This window comes from Kryptolebias marmoratus, linkage group LG12, assembly GCF_001649575.2.
Source record: "Kryptolebias marmoratus isolate JLee-2015 linkage group LG12, ASM164957v2, whole genome shotgun sequence".
NCBI lineage: Eukaryota > Metazoa > Chordata > Actinopteri > Cyprinodontiformes > Rivulidae > Kryptolebias > Kryptolebias marmoratus.
Window position 1 is genome coordinate 5,837,175 of NC_051441.1, and position 21,789 is coordinate 5,858,963.

Here is a 21,789-nt window from a genome sequence, read left to right on the forward strand (position 1 = left end):
TTAAAGCAGAGGGTGATGAGGAGAAGTGGGAACAGGTGTGTGATTAGGAGTGAAGACAGCTGGAGATGGGTGTGACAAGAAACCAGAAAAGTGCTGAGCGGAGGACAGGTGAATGATGACAACACAGAACCAAAGCATAAAGAAGACAAAACAATATCAAGACAAGGACAAAAAACAGCAAATACAAGAAAACCCTAAATCAAAACAGAACAAAACCCAGACACATGACACCAGCTTGAAGAATAATAACTCTCAATGGCCTTAAAAAAATATATCTTTTTTTGTAAAATACACATTTAGGACCTCTACCACATTTAGCTGCAAAATCTCATCATATCACAAGATGTTGATACTTAAACTTTTTTTTTTCCCAGACGCACACTTTGTTCTCCCCTGGTATTTTGTGTTTAGCAGCCACCCTGACTTTGTGTCCACACTGGGAGATTGACCAAATCTGCTTTACTCTTAATCCAGTTCCTCACACTGACCAGCGTATCAGGTTAACTTGCAATGTGTGTGTGTGTTTGTGCGTGTGCGCCAGTGTGTGTGTGCACTAATTGGGAATCATGTGTCATCTGCTGGAAAGAGGGGAAGGTAGAGACAGAAGAGGTGGGTAAACGAATACAGTAAGTGAGGACAAGTGAGTATGGGAAACTCAATCGGATAGTCCTCCAGGTGCTTAATTTGGCTCCTGGAAAAAAAAACTCAGATTATTGCTGTTTATAGTTTCCTTCTGTGTGTTTTATGAATTAACTACTTCAGCACATTTTCAGCTATTTTAATCATACATATATGAAAATGTCCAGCTCGTTCAGGACATTACAGCTATGACTTTTGGTTTTTGTAACTTTTATACATTTTGAAATATTTACTTTTATTTACATTGTTTCCTCATTGAAATGAATTGAGAACTCTTCAAAACCTTGAAAAATGTTGTGCTCTCTGAAATATACTTTAAGCTGCTGTTTTGCTAGTTTCAGCTTTTAGCTAATGTTCTGCTCACTGTAGCATTTAGCTGCTTTTCTGAAGGTTTTAGTTTTATTTTTAGTAATTGTTTTTTCAGTTTTTGCATTGGCTTTTATTGTTTTACCAATTTTTAGCTTTTAGCTACTGCTTTCCTAAGTTTGGCTTGCTTTTAGATACCGTTTTGCTGCTTTTATCTTCTGTTTAGCTAATTCAAGCATTTGTCCTGATTGTCTTACCTTTAACTCAGTTTTAGCTTCTTCAACAAATTACAAATTTTACTGCCTGCATGATATATTTTTCTGTTTGCTCTGACTTCAGCTCTTTCAGAAACAATATATAAATGGAGGGCTTTTTTTTACATTTCTAGTGTGGGCTGAGGGAATGAGCTCTAAAAATAAAACACATGTTCCTCCAGGTTCTGCAGAAGCAGAGGCCCCAAGCGTATTGTTTTGGGATATGGGGGAGGACAGGGAAGATCTGGTCTGGAAAGAGATTCTGCAGAGACGGAAAGCAGCTGGTGCAGTTTCGACAGGAATACTCCGAAAGGGTTTGCTCTTGCAAGCTGATTTGTGCAAGCTCCATTGCAGAATAGTGCAAGAAATTTTAAAAGAAATTCAGCACACACCCTTTCTTTATTCCTGGAACTTTGGTGGGTTGATTGTGAGAAAGTGTGTTGTTGTGTAACTTGTTTTTGTTTGTGATGAGACTTTTCATTTTCTGAGACTTAGTAGTCTCAATATTAATGCAACTAGACAAAATGTATTTTCTGTGAAAATGCTGTTTGAATGCTAAGTGCTGAAATTTGCAAGAAAAGCTGAAATGGAGTTGCTAAAATAGGCAGAATTGAAATTAGCAAAATGGTATCTGTGGTTAAAAGCTAAAAGTAGTAAAATGGTAGCTAAAAGCTAAATCTGGCAGAGCAGTAGCTGAAAGTAGCATTATGGTAGCTAGAAGTGGTAGAGCTGTAGCTAAAAATTTAAAATAGCATAACAAGAAAAAACAGAGCACATGTTAAATCAGATTTCAAAACAAACTATGGAGTTGTTGTTTGGAGTTGAAGAGATCTCAATATATTTCTATGGAGATTTTTAATTTTTTTTTAATGAAGGTAAATATTTTGAAAAGTATAAAAGTTACATAAATCAAAGGTCATAGCACCATATTCCCAATCAAGCTGAACGTTTTGGTGAGGTTAAACTAGCACAAAGTATGCAGAAGAAGCTCGAACAACTGAACGGGAAAATAAAAAACAGGAAAGCAAATGCTGAATCAACATTCACACAAAAACTAACAATATGAACTGAATAAAATTAACTTGGCCTTCAGTCTGCAGCAGCTAAGAGGCCCTCTTATTGAGGACTGAGCCAGCTGACTGAGGAGCATGAAAGGAGTCTGCACAGAGCAGAGAGAGGGGAAATGAAGGGATATTAAAGGAAAAAGAAGCCTGAGTGCCAGCTGGGCTGAATAAGACACGTGTCTGGATTTAAGATAAGTCCACCTTCCTCCTATTGCTGTTTCCTTATGAGCTGTTTAGCAAAGTGAAAAAAGAAACAAGGAACAATAATGTGTGTGAACAAGAAAAGCAGGAAATGAAAGGAAAAAATCCTTATATACAAAAAAAAAGAAACGAGCATGAAAAAGATTAATTTTTATGCTAGAAAAATTACAACACAATCAAATCTGAACGTCAATTCAAATAAGTTTCCTGTTGTCACTGCTGCTAAAGCTTTCTCTCCTCCTAACTGTCAAAAGCAGCACAAGACAAGAAAAATCTGACTCTAATAACTGGATTTATTTTTATTTTTTATTTTCTAAGAAACACCATCAAAGCCATCCTGATGAATGTAAACATTTGCTGATCAAGCAGACTCGTTTTCACCCAAATGGGCGCATAAAAACTTACCTACCCATAGGATTATCAAAGTCTCGCCTGAACGAAAAAAGATACCCAGTGGTAATAGATAGCCTGGATAAATAATAGTAAAACAGTCATGTTTAAACACAGAGATATAGCTTTTGTTTGGTGAAACCTCCATAGCAAACCATTCATTCTTCATAAGAAGTACTTTCACTTTTATTATGTCACAATTAATAAATCTGCAAATAAACCACCAATAGTTACATTTGTTAAGGTACATTTCTAGAATTATTAAGTAAAAACAAACCTAGCATTTGTTGAAGGAATGCTACCACACCAAATTCAGCTCAATGTCTGTAAAATGTATAGAGGGTTTTTTGTGTTGGCTAATGTCAGTTAGATGTGGTGGCCATCTTGAATTGGGTTGACTCTAAAAGTTAATGAGTTGTAGATCCAATGATTAGCTTGAGAGAGTTTCACTAAAATCTGCCCTGTGGTTTATGAGACCTTTTTTTGCCGACAGACTCCATCAGTTAAGACCAAAGTTTTAAAAACAAGATCTCGCTCGATTAGTTAGAGCTCAGAGTATGTGTTGAGAGTGACTCTCAGCTACTACCTCACCAAATATTAGGTTAAATATGTAAAATTGGTTGCGTTAGAGACATTTTTGTGTCAGCTATAAGGTCTATTAGCAGTAGTGGCCATTTGAATTGGGTTAACTTCAAGTTAATTGGTTGTACTTTAATGAGAACTTTCTGAGAGGTTTATTAAAATCCATTGAACACACTCACACAAGACATATTCATGAGATATTTCTTTAGCTTTTAAAAGCTTCTTAATTAATAAATTCTGTGCTTACACTTAAAAGCTCATTGGGAATAACAACTCATAGACAGATTATATAAAGTTTAAATCCATAAAGCTGCATGAATACAGCAGCGGCATGGAGGGATTCATGCCTGACTTGAACAGACTAAAGACTGTCATGAACCAAGGGGCGCGTGAGCTCTGTCAGAGTGAAGGGGCGTGGTTTGGGGGCGTATCGCTGCGGGGAGTGTCTGCTCTCGGCCAATCGCGTGTTGGACTGGAGGTCAGTGGGCGTGGCTTGTTTCCCACACCATCCTGACCCAGCTGCTACACGCTTTTGTTCAAAAACTCAGAAGTCCGGCAGCGGTGAGAGGTTCCTTCTTCTTTTTTTAACGTTTTACAGCAAAAGCTGATGACACACACGCCTTTATTTTAACATAAACCACAGCGGCGCTGGATTTTTTAATTATTACTTTATTAGCTGTATTTCGGTTTAAACAGCTGGAGTCCTGGAAGATTCCCCCTCCTATCTCATCGATTGAGTTGGAGCATGACTGCAACTAGTGGGAACTCTTACTAGAGGTTTTGTTTTAGCAGAAAGGAGAGGACGGGCTTCCTGGGCTGCTTTTCGTCCTCTCCTCCGTCGGATATCTATGGAGAGCTGTGCGCTCTCACGCAACTCCTGGACTCACACTTCTTCGGGCGTGAAGGCTGAATCCACCGACCTGGACAGCAGAAAAGGACACTCTTAACCCGATTTGAATGCCTTTGCAAGGAAATTGCTGGTTCTTGTGCTGCAGGCAGGGCTTCAGTTTGCTGGGACGGGACTATGGGGAGAAAGAGGAGGAAGAGTCTTTTGAATTGCGCAACAAGGAGGACTTGACTCCCAATGGACGGGTAAAAAAAAACAAAAAAAACTCTCCACCTGCACTGTTTAATAGCTTCTGCGTAATTTCACACTAAATGCCAGTAATAGTTGCCACACTCTGAAAAAAAGGAATGTTAGATTTACTTAATTGAGTCAACTGGTTTCACCAAACCTGATTGTTTAAATGTAAAGAGTGGTAATTGTTTGAAGGTTTGTCCTCACCAAATAGTTCATGGATGGCAATGGGTTCAAAGGGTTTCAGAATTTCCCAGAAGCACAAAAATCAAGATAGCTCTGTGGCCTAATCCTCATGTGCTAATAAGGAAATCACTTTGGGCCAGTCTTTGTTCAGTTAATGATTAGTACAGTTCCAACAAACTAACTTGGATTTAATTTGCAGTATTTGCTTGCTTTTATATCTCATATTATTACTTTAATACAACAGGATCTGTTTTATTTTGATTGTTAAAAATTACCTGAAAAGCTTTAGATTCAAGATAAAATGACTGTGATTCAAACAACATCCAAACTTTATTTTTTAAGAGTGCTATTTGAATTTATGGCATGATTTCTTGTTTGAGCAGTTATGCCCGCAGATCTTGATTTTAAAAACAAAAGGTTACTCATGAAATGTAAATATTGGAACTTAAAGGTGTGATAAGAAAAACAAACCTTTTATAGTATTGTTGCTCTGAAGTGACAAACCATAGTCTAAACATGTAAGTACACATATTAGCTGTGTGGATAATCAGGTTTATCAGTCACCAGTCTTTGAGCCAAAAAAAAGTGCCTTTGTTTCATTTTGAAGTTCAGGTTTGCATGGTCTTTGAAGCTGAGGCAACATTGAGCAATCCCACACACATGCTCTGATGTAAGCTGTAAAACTCAGTGAGTTGAAGTGATCCTGTGTGTTTGGCCTCAGTTTCAAATAAGACTGTGGCCTTGTCTTCTCTGTAATGTTAGTCATCTGATCAGGCACAGAGAGTTCAGCATTGTCCACCCACTTGTAAGGGGCATTGTTGCCTCAAAATGAGGTAGGCTCTTTTTGTATAACCCATCATGCATCTGTTTAGTACAGTGCCTTAGAAAAAAGAAATCCACCCTCCTACATTTTTTGAACCAAGTGCACCTGAGGTGAGGCTTCGCTGTTAAATGTAAAACCACTTTAATTTTACAACTTGTCTATCCTGCTTTCTTTGTTTATTGGCGCTTTGTGTGCCATTCGGCACGATACGACAGACATTTGCATGAAAACGTTTGGGACAGATACGTTTACACAGTTATTGACTCAACAGAAGTCTAACTGCACCAACAGCCCCAGATAAGAGCAACATCTGTTGCTCTTTGAGGTGTTGGTTTGTGGCAGTGTGCACTATCTTCCTCTTAAACGTACCATCTGGCTGGCTCTATATCTACAATACCAGATCATTGCAACATGTTCCAAGGGAGATGGCCTTCTAAAGTGATTCTGACAGATACTTTTACTGTAGTTCTCCCAGATTACTTGCTAAATATCAACCTCAGTACCTCCTGGCATCTTAAGTTTAATATTTTATTAATCCAAAAAGGGTTAAAAACCAAAAACAACTGGACTTCTATTTTGTAACTGAAGACGTTTCGCTTCTCATCCAAGGAGCTTCATCAATTCCAGGGTTTTTAACCCTTTTTTGGATTTAGCATGTCCTGGATGACTGAGAAGCTACACCAGGATAATGTTTTAAAATTTTTGTTCTTGTGCATGTGTGTGCAACTATACATCACATGCGTCTTTACATATGCAAGCACATATAGGACCATATTGTAACCGGAACAGGAAAAGCAGTTTTAGTTGCAATAAAAACTGAGGAGGTTTAGGTTTTAACCACTGCATGTCTAACTGATAACACTGACATAAGTGGTGTCACAATCAGATAAAGCCATAGTTGAAACACACTGGTCTATTAACACCTCAAGCCTATATGGGTTGTTCTTTCACTTTGAAACCCAGCTCTGGAAAGTTTAGTGCATCATTAATGGTTGAAAAATGATGCACAAAAATCAAAAATGTTTAAAAGTTAAACTGTGTGGTCTGAGCCTTAAAAGGTGTGCTATTTATGTACATCACGATGAGATCACTTACATTAAAATGCACATTTATTGTAATGTAGCCAACTATTTGGACCATGGTCAGTACTCAATAGCTCCAAAATAAGTATTATTTTTGATGAACTGGATAAAAATCTACTAAAATTATGATTCAGATTCCAATTATAAAGGCTCATATAAACTTCGTCATTATCATTTAATTGTCTCTACCTCCTAAATTTATATTGCCTCACTGATTAGAATCCCCTGTTGATTTATGCTCAGAAATATTCATGAATATGAATTGCCTTGTGCTGAAGCGTAAAATGCTATTAATCTGAGTGATGTATATCTGTTTTGTGTTGTGGCTTATGTGGTTTATCACATTACCTCCTAATGGAGAGTATCACTTTACTCATGTAATGAAAGTTGTCAAGTGATCAAAGGCAGTTAACCATTCTTTTGGTTCAGCAAAAGTTAAGATAAATAAAATCTGGTATAATGACATCATTGATTATCAAATAGTTCATCCTGGCAGTCTTTTGATCAACTCTACCAAATAGTTTTTCTCGTGGTGTGTGCCACTGGTTTGTGGTAGACATTGCAGCTCTAAGTTGAAGCTTTTCCAATAATATTTTGGGTATATATAAAACTATTCTAAACCAAAGTCCTCAAAAAGCCACCATTGTCAGAATATAGAGTTATAACTTTGAGTTCAATGAAGTTGGCAGAAAGGGTTGGGTATGACTGAAGGTCTGCAGAGATTTCCAGAGAAAGCAGCTCAGGGACCATGTTCCATTTATAACATTTGCAAAAAGAGCTCAATTTTATCTAATGTTTAAAGTTGGATTTTATGTCAATAACTCAGACTCCACTCCCCTTTCCTGTTGCATGCGTGTGCTTCTTATGGGCCTCATAATACTGAAACTCCATTTAGCTGGCCTCTGTTCAGGGGTAACCACAGTGACCCACAAAACTGGTGGAGCCTCTCTCCTAGAGTCCACAAGCAGCATTGTTTGCCAACAAGCCAGAGAATGCCATGGTGTGAGGCGTCCACAGTACCAAAGTCATAGGTACCACAGTGTTTTTTGGCAGGACTCTTCTTGACTGGGGTTGGAACTGTGAGTCAGAGCTGACGTATGTGGTGAGCTTGACCCTTAAGAGCACAGGGCCATGTCAGAATCTTTTCCCTTCATGTTTACAGTCCTCATTCAAAGAAACTGCTCTTTAACAGCTGCCCAAATAGTCACACCAAGCTGAATGCTTCCAGTGTTAGGACAGCTTGGCACTCATTTTTGGACAGGACATCTGTCATTCACTCTTCTTTCCATGTTTCATTTGAAACTTTTCCTCAGTTTTTTTTATTTGATGTGAAGTCACAGTTACCAATAAACTACTGCCACACAGTTTGTAGGCCTTGGCAGTTGTGAGTGTGTATTGGAGTGCCGCCATAGATCTCATTCTTAGAACAATCAGGCACAGTCCAGCTTTGGTGAGAGTGGATCCCGTTAACCATCCCTACTGCCCTTTGCCTTCAGAGGTGTCATGGTACGCTGGTTTATATTTGGTTTCCGTTGCGTCTCTGCCTCACCACCTCCAGGCCACACATCTGGTCTTCAGGCCGACACGAGCTGAGCCCAAGCATTTCCTCCTGGTTACTCAGCCTCCCAGGAGAGCTGAAGGGAAAGAGAAAAAGAGCAAGAGAGTAGACTGTGGAAAGCAAGAGCGGAAGTCAGCCACGAAACGAACACATCACGCCATCTTTTCCCTCTTTTCCTTCATGCTTGGCTCTAGTCTGGAGTGATTCATCCTTTGCCCGTCCAAAGGGAGATGTTGTGCCAAAGCTCTGCATCGCACGCTATCTTTGTTTTGTTTTATTCCACAGCTTATTCACTCTATTGGAAAACTGTTTTTCTTTAAATTGTCACTTTTTGTAAAGAATGACTCAAAATATTTCAACTTTATTTACTTGAGCCTTTAGATTATTAACCATCTAACCATTTTATATTCTGAAATTATAGCTTCTCTGTTGCTGATTTTTATTAATGTTGATTTGTTGTTTTTAGTAATAGTGATCAGAGTCCTGCTTTATGGCTTTTGGCTTGTTTTAGATGTTCACTGCATGGTTAAAAGCAGACACTGGGAATTACATTACATTTTGTCTTCCATTCATAAGTCACTTTCTAATGTTGCTCAGTTATTCTTGCCTGTCTGGTTTGGCATACGCAGTGCCCCTTTTGAGTTAAACATTGATGAAATGCCATTATCCAGACCCCAGTCATTTCTTCATTTGCCCCAAGGTCGATTTGCCTTAAAAATATAATGCAGATTTAATACCAAACTCTGAAAGTGCAGTATATGTTTACTTAGTTATTTTTAAGGCATCTAAAAAGAAGCAGGAGTATGTTTTTGTGGAGCAACAGCTATACTTAGGATAGTTTGCCCAGTAGTAAAGTGTGGTGTGTGAACTGTGAGGGGCCCAGACCTGACCTGGATAGTGTTTCAGGTGGGCCGAGTTGGGCTGGGACAGCCACAGGAGCTGGCTCAAGGCTGTGGTTCACAGAGACAACAAGCCAGGCCACGGGGACACACAGTGCTACTCTGCACACCAGGGAATTAGTCCAAACTGCACACTGGTGAGCTCTGATGTCTGATGGGGTTTTCCAAGGTCAGGTTGGGAACTAAGAGCTGGGGCACTGTGAAAGGAAACATCCTCTCCAATCTTCTGCTTAATGGAGATACCCTGGAATAAAATAAAAAAAATCATTGTTCAAAGCTTAAAATTTAATTTATTTTAAATGTGTACAAAATGGACCCTTATTTAACAAGTAAATGCATCAACTTTAGACGACTCTTTCCTAGAATGAATGTATGTGATTTATTATGATTAGCTGCACTGCTAATATGCAGTAGTGATTATGAACTGTGGCTCTGTTCATCGTTTAATTATTACTGGTACTCCAATAACTACTAAATAAAGTCCTGTTTATGGACATTCCTGCAGAGGTCTCTTTGTCAACAGCCGTTATCCATTAACTTGTGGATAGAAAAGATGAAGGCAAGTGTCGCTGTTATGAGCACAGTCTGAAAAATTGAGGTTATTTCTAGGTTACCTTTCCTAAAGAAATTACCAGTTTGAATTAAAGCTTTCTGGGGTGTGAAAATTGGGCTGCATGCAGAACCTAGCACAAAAGATCCCTCTGTTCAGAGCTCTTACACTAAATTAGCCTGTTTTGCATGCCATATTTCTCCCCACCAGCTTTACCCCTTGCAAGTTAAAGCCAAGCATCACAGGAACAGTACAACTATGTGCTAAGGCTGCCAGGAACAACTGCTTGCACTGCTATAACATGGTCTCTAAAGGCAAACCGTTGAAGAACACTCCAACCTGTGGATAGTCCTAAGGACAGACTACTGTTTGTGTTACATTAGCATTCATTTACCCCCTTTTTTTCTCTCTTCTGTTGACAGAGTCCAGCTGAAGTGATTGTTTCTCAGCCAACAGCCAATGGAACAAACGGGTAAGGAAAAAAGAAAAGGCATTTCTTTAAAATAATTTCAGAAGTATGACTTCTCTTTTTTGTTCGTATACTTCCCCTGATTGCTGTGGATTTCTTTATTTATCTTAAGATAGGCATATTTGTCAGTACTTGATTTTCTTTTTTACTTCCTCTGCAGCATCTCATGTGGTGCACCTGATGCACCACATGCATTCAAGTGACACATATTATTTATTTTTTACTTGTCACACTGACTTTGAGTTTTGTCATTTTGAGCTACATGAGGCACTGATGGGCCATACTGAACCAAGATGTGACTGATCACATGTTGTCCATCTTCCTTGTCTATAAATCAAATTACTTGACTTCAAAGCTAGTGTCTGCAGGGAGTCAGTATGCATCTTCCAAACTGTAAAATTTACATGAATGTGTGCGTTACGAATGAATGCTGCGTGTTAGTGAAGAAGGAGCAATTCAAGTGCCAGATTCAGACTGTTTGTGATCTCAGACAGTGATGTAGCCAGCCTCTGCTTCTCTCTATCTTTGGCGTCCTGCCCTTATCCCTCCCCCTGAACACCCCCATCCCTCATGCATAATCTCTACTGTACATCTGCCGACTCACTGGCAATGAGTCACAAAGCTTGACATGTAGGGCTATCATACGCCGCAAATGAACAGACGAGAGTCTGCAACGACTCTCAACAGGAATCAAACTGCCCCAGGATGTGGTTAAGTGAGACATTTTGCTGCAGTCATACAGGACATGCTGTCTCTCGAGGCTTGAAGGGGGAAAAAATGGAGAGGAAGAAGTGAGAACTGGACATTGTGTGACTCAGTCCTACTCCATTAGCACTCCCAGAGGAGGTGTGGCTTGGATGTGTCCGGGTGAGATTTCTCCAGTTCAGTGGCAGTGGCCTTGGGCGACATGGCATAATTAATTACTGGTTTTGAAGGGAGTGTGTTAAAAGCTTGGCTGTAATCATCACACTGTGGAGAGATTAGAGAATGTAGTGCTCGGTTGTTACCTGAGCAACAGGAAGACACGCCCACAAGTTCAGTTGTATTAAGGAAATGACAGGCAAAGCTCTGATTGGTCAGCACTTTGTAGAGTAATAGTGGTGTGACCTACATTTATTTCAAATTCTGTTTAACAGGCAAGACTGCACTGGTTTAATTTTACTTTTAATTTAAGGGACGAAATGAAGTATTAAGATTAAGGGTGTATCTGTTACACATTAGATTACTAAATCTTTTGCTATCTGACTATAGGAATTTAGATGTTACCATGGGATTACAACTAAACTGGCAACTCAAATGGCACAACCATGGATGTTATTTAAACAAAAATTGTAAGTATTTTTCTTTGTATCGTAATAATATAACAATACAGAGACAAATGAGATTAAACATATTGATGTTGTTAAAAAAGTATAGCATACAACGAGCTAGTTTATGGTTTGAGGTGTGCACTGTAACCAGATGAAAAGATTCTGGTCACATTTTCAAAATATGTACAAATTAGTAATTTTGAAGATGTGGATGAGTGACAGGTAGACCGTGCAGGGTCTCTCTTTTCTACCTCTTAGGCAGTAGAAAACTCCAAGGCTGCTTGTTCCCCCTGCTGTTTTAACTCTCAAATCTGTTTTACATTTTTACACCATTTCTTTCTTTCTGACATTACTTTTTTCCATCAAATCCCTTTTTATAGTGTGGACAAGGCAGAGTACTAACTGTACCCAGATGAAAATGCAAACCTGAGGACTTTGTCTCATAATTTGTTCCATCTGCTTTGTCATTAACGCCTTCCCTCTTCTTTGGCAGTTCTTGACATTCAAAAGCTTTACATCTTTTTTTTTTTTTTAAGTGGGCTACCAAATAGTTTTTGAAAGAAACCAGTGTTTAGAGATGCAACCTAAATGTGTGTGCATGTATGAAACAAGTGGGTGATTGCGTGAAGAGTTTAGGTGTGGGCCCCTGGTAATTGTGGTTCTGGATGGATGCCGTCCTGCTGGTCAACCATCACACACTGGCCCTGTTTAGAGTGCACAATATGGAAGGCTTTAATTTTCATTATAAAACATTACAAACAGAATGACTTCATTCAAACTAAAAAGCCACTTACCCTGTGTCATAAAATTTCTTGCTGACAACACACACTTTTTCACTCACAAGCTCAGACTTCCTGTCACACCTCCTCCTCCTCTGGTCTCAAAACATGACTCCCCCCCCCCTGTCCTCTGCCTAGGCCAGAATTTCTTGGCAGTGGTCTTGAGTAAACAGTGTATTTTTAGCTGGGAGGTCATATAGGCCCAATCTTAATCACCACATTCCCATTTTCCCACCAGCCCAGTTTCAGGCAGCGTTGTGGGGGAGGAGATAGGGACTGAAAATTAAAGAGATACACCTGTACTCAAAGTAGAGAAATCACTGTATTTTAATAAAAAATATACTCTCGTATAGTTTTATTTATCTAATTTATTTATCAGTGTCTTTTAGAAAACCCTCTATGGATGTTTTAAAAGTTAGTTAAGAATATTTTAATGGAAATAAACAGTAACACATAAGCTTTGTTTGTTTGAATTCCTTTTTTGCATTTGTGTGAGACAAATATGTAAATATACATGAGTTTCACATATATAAATATAAAAATTCAAGACTTAGGCATGCATTGGTCATTTTTGCAATTGTGCATCTTTTAGTAATGAAAAGAACCCTCATTGTATGCTGGAACTTGTTTCCCACTGCGGTCATCGAGTCCCGAGAGCAAGGACAGCACTTTTTTTAACTTTAATTGATGTGCCCACATTGTGATTAGACCCCGGACTGAAATCAATCACTCACCACTGCAGCAGCCACCACTAAGCTGAGGGTCACAAACTAATCAACCCAATGGGTTGCTCATGTTACGAGTTTTTAAGTGTGTCACTATTGTGGGCATCAAAAAAAGTGTGCTGATATAGTGCTCATTAAGTGTAATGACCTGTTTGGAATATAATGCAACAGCCTATATGTTGCTTATTTGATCCAATTTATAACCTTTTAGTGCAAATGCATTTACTCAGTGGTGCACACAAGGGAAACTCAACACACATACAAACACTAATACATCAAATGAGATCTCACAATATTGCGTGAGATCGTTCATAGTGTCCTTTACTAGGTTTGACCAGAATCTCTTTTAGCTCTTGACATTCAGACGGTTCTCACCTGCTTCAGCTGATTAGAAGACGCACAAATCAGAAGTGACTGGCGGTCTGTGTGACACTCCTGCTTTATTACATTAACGTGGGTGGGATATGTTTCATGTTTGCCTGTCTTTAGCACAAGGAATTTGGTAACGTCATTTAATTTCCAGTAAATCTTTTCCCAACTAAACCTGACTGCACCCAGATTTAATTGTATACACCTGCATAGTTCTTTAGGATGTAGTTGTGTTTTTATAGTGTCATTTTTAGTAAAAATCTAACTTGTTTTATTGGTTTAAATAAAATAAGTGAGTCATTTTGGTTCACCAGTGCTATTAAATCGGTGGGGCAGCCAACGGTTTATTTGCTGTTCTGATTCAATCTTAGGGGTCTGGCTTGCCAGAATTTTCTTTTTTCAGTTTTTTTGAAACCGTGTCTGTTTTGGTTGTTGTAGCGTTCCCAGCTGCAGCATAAGAATGAACATGTTGGTGTCTCTAAAAGTCAAACCGCACTTCGTGTTGATCTCAAACTGCAGAGCAGAATAAATCTCATAATTTTTAACACATTTCAAGTTTCAACAGATGTGTAGTGGGACATTAAAATAATGCCTCTCTTTCTGAGCATATTTATACCTGGAGGGGAGGGTTAGCGAGAGAAAGAGGTGCTGTCTGTAGATGAGCACCAACTCTGTTTTTTTGTGCTGTCTAATCCCCATATCAAATTGTTTCCTGCACTCTAGAGGAAGTTGCCCACTAAAGGCCCCACCACCACGGCCTATGCTGGGGTTTCTGGGAATGTGGGGGAGGTAGCACTGGAAGAGAAGGGGGGGATGTTGGGGTTAAGCTGAGGGGTTGTGAGGCTGTTGGACAGCTGTGGAGATGCAAAGCTACCACATCAATTATGCTCAAACATTTGCCTCAAGCTGTAATACATGCTCTTTTTCATTATTCACTTTGATACATCATAGATTACTCCTGAGAAAATAAACCACTTACAAGCACCAACATGTGGAAAGTTTTAATAACTCATTGAATATAAAAACAGAGGTCATACTTTTAAAATTGTGCTTTTTGTTATGTTTTCAACTTACACAATCATTTTAAGATTTCTTTTCCATCCTGTTTCTTTGTAATAACTATTCTTGGTAAAGCAAATGCTCATTATTGTGACGCTTTGTCATTATCAGCATATTTTGTGCTGATATAATCACAAACAATATCAATAACAAATGCCTCCTGTCAGATCAGACACCCTGATAACAAGGCTTGGTTGTAATAGGAAGCAGTTGGCTGGTTTTCAGGAGCAACACTATTGTGGTCTTTTAGAATAATCAAAATTAGTCTAAATTTTGAACACAATAACCAAGCTGACTCCCCAAAGATCACATTTACTTTAAAGGTCAAGCATTCTGTGTTTTTAAAGGTTGAAACTGGGGCTTGGTGTTTTGTTTTCCTCTTGAAGCCCTGCTTTTGTCTCCTTTTTCCATGGCTGGCCTAAAAGAAGCTGTAGATTAGACCTTGAAAGGATTTAAAAATGGAGACGGGCCAACATTGGGCTGAACATCTGATAAGCTGGCATGCTAGGCTTACTGCAAAATGTATATATTTTCTTGGAAAACCTGCAAATGCAAGCCAAGTAAAACTGAAACATGGGAGCTGTATAAAAAGGGATTTCACCATTTTGGTCCCAGAAACCAAAATCGTACCAAGTTGTAAACATGTTTATTTCTGCTTCAGAGTTATCTGTTGGGGTCTAGGGGGTTTGACTTGCTTCAGATTTGACTTTAAGTAGTCACTTGAGAAACATTCAGTTTCTGGCACTCTGCTGTTGGCTCAGTTTTATATCTGCAGAGTCTTTTAGGTTATTAGTTTGTTAGTGTATACTAAATTGAGATTTTCCAATTCTCTCAGTAGGATAAGACATTCAACATTAAAAACTTGAATGCCAGATTATTTGGTCCTCCCATGTTAGTGTTTCTGTAGATACAGTCCATATCCCTTTTGGGGTGCCTGTGTGAGTATTTTAGTTATGTAGCAGGGGTTATAAACAACCCAAAAATAAGAGATGCCCTCATATTTCTATTTATTTTAATGCATTTAATGGTCTACATATGCAGAAGCAATTCCCTACTGTATCATGCAACCAGGCTTAAATATACATCTTGACTCATATTATGACAGTCTTGAGTCTTTCTCGGTTCTATTTTCTGGTGAATGATGATCACTGGTACCAAATCATACATGCATAGACAAAAAAATGTCCCAATATATTGTTTCATTGTCTGAATTCAAGCTTAATGTAAAGATGCCAGTGCAATAGAGTCAGTTCTGCAAATGCATGTTATGGGGAGACCAAAATTTATGCACAGAGTGCAGGTTAACCAGATGAACCGTATTATAGACATTATCAGCTCAGACCTCACAGAAAGAAAAGACATTGCTTCTGCAGTCATGTAAGCTGAGTCAAACCTGATAAGGTTATACTGAGACTTATTGATTGCCAACTTCCGTGAGGAGGAACCGCCTGGAATTATCAGATCGATACTGACATGAATCAGCTGACGAAAGCACAGGTAACTAGAGGCCAATAACCTTGGGAGGCAGGGCTTGATGCATTTCCTCAGCAGTGGTCCCAGGAGGATGTAAAGATGAAGAAGGGGAGGAGGAGGAAGGAAGGAGGGGTGTTTGTCTTATACCTCACATTTAGACCCAGGAAACAGAGAAAATAAACGAGCTATTAGATAAATAAATCAGCAGAGATAAAACATCTCAAAAATCTAATAGACTGGAAATGAGCCTTGGCTTGAGATAATATGAGTTTGACTTCAGCATTGCCAGACCGGATGCTGAAGACTCACTGAAAATAGCTGCAATAGCTGCTTTATGATTGGACATGAAGTAGAGAAAGAAAGAACAGCAGTTCCACAGATTTACAGATGTTTTTGATATTTATGGTTTTAACTATCCAAGACTGTGACCTTTTGAACTTTTTGCCTTCCACTGACCAGCTCTGGCTGGCTGTCTGGCTGGGAGTCAGACTGGCGTCGCCCTGTCACGTTTATTTTCAGTCGCCTTTTTTGGCTTGCCAGCCAAAGTGATAAAAGATAGTCATGCTGTCCACAGTGGCTCAATGTGTATCAGTGTTTGTCAGCAGGCTTGCGTGCTGCTAGGGAGGGAAAGAGGGAAACTGCGAGAGGGAAGATATTTGTGGCACTCCTTCCAGTCCTCCCCTGTGCAACTCCCTCTTAAAGAGTGTCTGAAAGGCTTGTAGTTGGCAACAAGTCACATGGGATGGGAGTCACAGCCAGCAGCGTGTCTCTGAGCCAATTACAGTAGTCGTCCAAAGGTGGGGAGATTTTAGAGAAAGGTTTGAGCTGAGAGGGAGCAGGGATATTTACATTTTCTTTCTTCTGCTCTGCACAGGCACACTGTCTCACAGTCACCTGTCAAGATGAAAAAACTAATCAGTGAGGAGAAGGAGATGGGACTGGAGGAAGAACCAGAACTTTTAGTGAAAGGTGAGTCTCACTTACACAACAAACACAATGTATCACACAACTATTACTCCAGTCTGCCTTAAAGCAATGCATTTAACTGCAACAATCGGATAAGTTAGTATTTACCACTGTTGTTCTAACAAACTGATTAGACCATAAAATTGAATACAGTTATATATACAAGCAAATTTGCTCAAACAACATGTGAAAACTTTTTTGTTTTACACTGATGCTAACCTAAAACTTTAAATTTTGGACTTTTTGTTGGCCGATACAAGAAATTTAAAAGTATGCATTACAATGTCATGAAGAGTGGTACAAACAAAATCATAAAGTAAAAAACAAAATCAGCATAATTATGTTTTTTTCTTTTATTGACAGTCAATGTGTCAAAATTTGTGAATGACTGCTAACTACCACGAGCATTTGTTTACCTACGGAAAGAGCTAAAGTGACTGAAAATAGGTTAACAATGGCTACGTCCATGAACGAACTGTATGGGATTGAGAAATTCAACAATTTTGACATATTGGTATCTATTTATGCTTAGATTTGTTGAGTAAAGTACAAAGATAAAAGTGTTTTGTTTACATTGTATGCAAACACACATTTTGGAAATGCATATCATGGAGTAAACTCTTTCAAACTGCATCATTCAATATTGTTCAGGATAACCTTTTATGTTGGATTTTATAGTGTACAATGAGTACCTTTTAAACTCTTGAAAATTGTGGCGAACACTAGTCGATATATTATTTGAATAAATGACTTCTTGAAGATTGCCCACAAAATAATCTGAAGCTGCTGCCCTAGTTAGTTTTTCAGTTGTTAAATGAGTACTTTGCTGTGCCAGTTTATGCTTTTCATGTGAATAAATGTAGTATTTAATTCATCATCCAAACTGTTTCCTGTTGCAGCTCCACGCTGGGCTGTTGCCCTGTAGCTAACCCCTCTCTGACCACATGCGGTACACAGCTACTGGCATTAGAAGCCTTGTCTTGCAAATTTTTGAGAAGTGATCTCATGGGATATTTTTGTGCAAATCTGTTTTCATTCTCTTTTTTTGGCCTGCTGAAATGGAGCAGTAAAATGCCATTGCTTGGATACATTCTGTCCTGTTTGGTGTGGCGACAGTCACATTGCCTAATTCTGACTGCAGTTGCCATGCCTCCCTGGCTAGTCCTACTACTCTCTGACTTTGTTTCTCACAAAGTATTTCTACAAACCCAAGGAGCTATTTTACATGCCCTTGTGTCCTTTTTTCAAATTGTAGCTTTTGCACCACATCACCATTCTTCTCTAGACCACTCTTACAGGAATGACACCTAAGAGTGTTAGATAATCCCACTTATTTTTCTCTATTTGGTGCACAAGAATGTGTTTTGAAGAAAGCCTCTTTTAGGGCCTTTCCCCTAGTTTGTGTGCATGTTTTGTTTTTTTTTTTTTCTCCAGCAAGACTTCCTGAGGCTATACGGGGTGAATATTGCCTCAGTGTCTAAAATAGGCCACTGCCATAGCAGATATAGACTGATGATGTGAGGATAAATTGTAAAAGCCATAGCGTGGTGACAGAAAGAGATGTTGACATTGGTTTATTGACATACCTTTTGTTGATTTACAGTTAAAATTACTCCTCACATGATGCACAGTTTAGCATGCTCCAATAAACTGCAGCTTAGCCGTCTGGATATGTCTGAGCCCAAAGGAGGAAATGTTCTGTGAGTTTAATACGGACAAATGTAAAGTTCAGGTTTGATTTAGAAAATACACTAATTTTCCCCTTTTTTTAAAAGTGACAAGAAGTTTTTTGTTAACATAAAATGGCAAAGCAAGTGTTAGCACATTAGGATTTGTAATAATTGTTGATGTTACCTGATAAATTATTTTTGTGAAACTTAAGACCTCCACCGTAACTTTTACTTCTGAAACTGCCTGAATGTTTTCATTATGGGAAAATTCCTGTTTGAGTTCTGATGAAATGCCAAAAAGCTAGTGCAACTAATCTCCCTCTCAAACGATTTCATGAATTTATGAGTAAATTGAACTTAAAGTAAAATGTACTTTATTGCTAATGTTTTTAATTTAACGTTGTGCAATGTGATGTACATGGAAGAAAAACAGAGGATAGCTATTCAAAGGATAGCAGGAGTAAAAAAAAAATGCACAGAAAGAGATTGTTTTCTCAGTCCATGTTTGAGGGGGCAGGGCACTGGAGGGTCAAGGGTCACAAATGAAACAAATTAAGGGCGAGCCGTGGCCCTCAGGGGAAACATTAGCAGGCTACAGAGATGGGATCCAGATGGAAGATCATGAGAGAGGTGCATAGGGGGTCTTTGGACTTTTCTGCTCTTTCAGGCTCTTCTTTGCTGTTTCTTATCACACTGCTTAAAGATGTCAAAAAGAGCAGCATCTGTAAGACATCCTCTGTCTGTGTCAGAGGCATCAGGATGGCAAACATGCCCTTGTGTCGGTCTTCTCTCCCAGAGAAGTCTGCCTCAACTGCCCCACATCCAGTCTGTGAGCAGCCCTACAAAACTCGGGATTTTTATTAATCTTTTTCACATCAAGTTTTGATGCTAATCCCTTGTGATGTGGTGTAAAGTACCTTCTGGGTTTTTACTCTGGGATATATTGGACGCTTTATGGCAGGTTAAAGCTGAGAGACCTAGCCTTTAGTCCTTTCTTTTTCTCTTTATATTTATTTTTGAGCAACAGCAAAGCAGTGGGATCTTTGTACTGCCTGGGAAAACCACACTGGGGTAAGGTTAAAAAGAAGGGCTAAAGGAGAAATTGGGCAGATGAAAGCAAATAGGAAGAGAGTGAGAGCAGGAGGAAAAAAGATGTTGGTGAAACGAGCGCTTGACTTACAGGTGGCCTGCAGCTTGCTAACCACAGAGGAAGTTGTGATGCTGTTGTGGCGTCATTACAGTTTTCACAGGGTTGGAGGCTGAAGGTATATTTTTCTAGTTGTTCCTTTTAAAACTCCTCCCAAAGCAGGCGTACACAAGCCATATGGACCCACATACAGTCACCCTGCATTTGTTAGACTGCCAGTCTAATCGGGACCTGGAGCTACTCCAGGTGGTCTGCAGCAAACCTCTTCACCCTCACCATCAGGTCCCTGTATAAACTCTGACCACCACCCCCAGCTACCTCTAGTATGACTCTTCTGTTTGTCTGCAGGAAGTACTTGGATAGAACTACTTTCTCTGCTCTAAGATTAAACACTTACACTGAATTAAAGGCCTAGCATTCCTTTAAGAAATGCATTTTTGTGTTTGATAAGGCTGTTTAGCTGTTGTGGTCATCTCAAATGGGGTTAAAACCAGAAGTAAATCCAATGATTACTTTCTGAGAGTTTAACTAAAATGTGTCCAGTGGTTCACAAGATATTTTGCTAATGCTCAAGATAAACGAACACACAAGGGGGAAAAAACTTTATCAGCCGCCTTTTGCCTTTGGCCACAAGGGATAATAATGTGCATGCATAACGGAGAGGGGAAAAAACAGTGGATCTGTGTTGATGCAGTCTCACCAAACTCTCAGAACTTTAGAGCACAACAGTATTGCATTGTGGAGCCCTTCCAGCCACAATGGCCACTGTTTCTCTCTGTCAAACTTCAGTAACTCTGCTCCAGTAACTGCCCCCCCCCATTTTCTCACTCTGTTAACCTCAAACGTGGTAATTAACGTTGGCAGCATGCAGCACTTAATGGCTATGCTATTAGCTTGCTGTATTTTTATCCCCCTAGCATTTACCCCAACAAGGTAGTTACACGCAGAAACTTCAACAGACTTTGTGGAGAATTGCACGCCTTGAGGATTTTTCTCAAAAAAGACGTGGCATGGCAGCTTTGGTTAAGTAGCTCCATGTTTTACCCTCCTCCTGCACACATAGTTCAAGAGAAATTCTTAATTTTGTACAAACAGTAGATAACCAATCATCCAAAATGCAATGTCAATTTTCTGACTAATTGTTGCTGCTGTACTGCCATGTGTTACTTGATGTTGAACCTGACTTATCGAGTGATGCTGGCGTGTCTTCTATTGAAAGGCTGGCTGTTGCGGGAGGTGCGAGGCAGCTGGATAAAGCACCGTCGGTACTGGTTTGTGCTGAGCCAGGATTCTCTCGACTACTACACCGGACCAGAGAAAGGCGCTCGCAGACTGGGCACACTTGTTCTTACGAGCCTCTGCTCTGTCATTTGGCCAGACAAGCAGACGTTCAAGGAGACAGGTGAGCAAGACAAACATATGGACATATTCTGCTAAAATGTAACAGACACAGTCAAGAGCACTTTCCGGGTAATTTATGTAAAAATTTAGCTAGACCTGCTTTAACCCATACATGTTTAACAAGAAAATCCCAGAAGTTTTTTTTTTTCCTGGAATCTTTGGTGGGTAAGTGATGTCCTTTGGTTCACTTCTCCCTCTCGTGTGTGCAACAGTTCTGAGTACGTTTGGGAAGTCCCAGTTGTTCAAAAACATGACTTACGAGTGGGCTAGATTCTTCTTTTCTCAATAATAGGCCTTCATTTTTCAGATAAATGAAACAAAGAGTTAAAGATTCAAGAAGAAAAGATAAGCTAATCCATTTTACTCTTTTAAAACCCGTTGCCCTCAAAAGTCTGTCTGCCCCTTCATTAGTGAAGAGATTATTCCTCATTGACTTAATCAAACTAGTTAAAATGTCCAAATTATTCAGTGAACAGAGAGTTCTTACAAACTCAGCATACATAGGGGGTTTTCTGGACAGAAGTTTGCCTTCAGCAGAAACTTTGTCACAAGTTTCATTGTCTGTTTCACTGCGGAATAGATTTATGTTCCCTCATCGAGAAATTTGACATTAAATCTTAACTTCCTCTATGCATTTTCTGGTTGTTGCTAACAAATACTAGTTCCCTAAAATGGGTTGAATTCAGGACATCATTGATCCACTACATCAGTGGTAATCTAAAGATATCAAATAATAAAAATAAAAAATGACAAAACAAGCATTGGAGAATATCTATAAATTCAAACTTTTTAAACTGATTTAAAAAAAA

General features: G+C 39.1%; 1 protein-coding gene across 1 annotated transcript in view; it reads left to right on the forward strand.

The window, feature by feature from the left end:
• Positions 1 to 3,962: 3,962 nt before the first annotated feature.
• Positions 3,963 to 21,789, forward strand: part of plekhh3 (pleckstrin homology, MyTH4 and FERM domain containing H3) — a 31,832-nt gene continuing 14,005 nt past the window's right edge. Inside the window, exons 1-4 of the mRNA XM_017433548.3 lie at positions 3,963 to 4,528; positions 10,035 to 10,084; positions 16,671 to 16,765; positions 20,799 to 20,981. Coding sequence (XP_017289037.1) covers positions 4,394 to 4,528; positions 10,035 to 10,084; positions 16,671 to 16,765; positions 20,799 to 20,981 — 463 coding nt within the window. The 5' untranslated portion in view covers positions 3,963 to 4,393. The remainder of the gene's footprint in view (positions 4,529 to 10,034; positions 10,085 to 16,670; positions 16,766 to 20,798; positions 20,982 to 21,789) is intronic.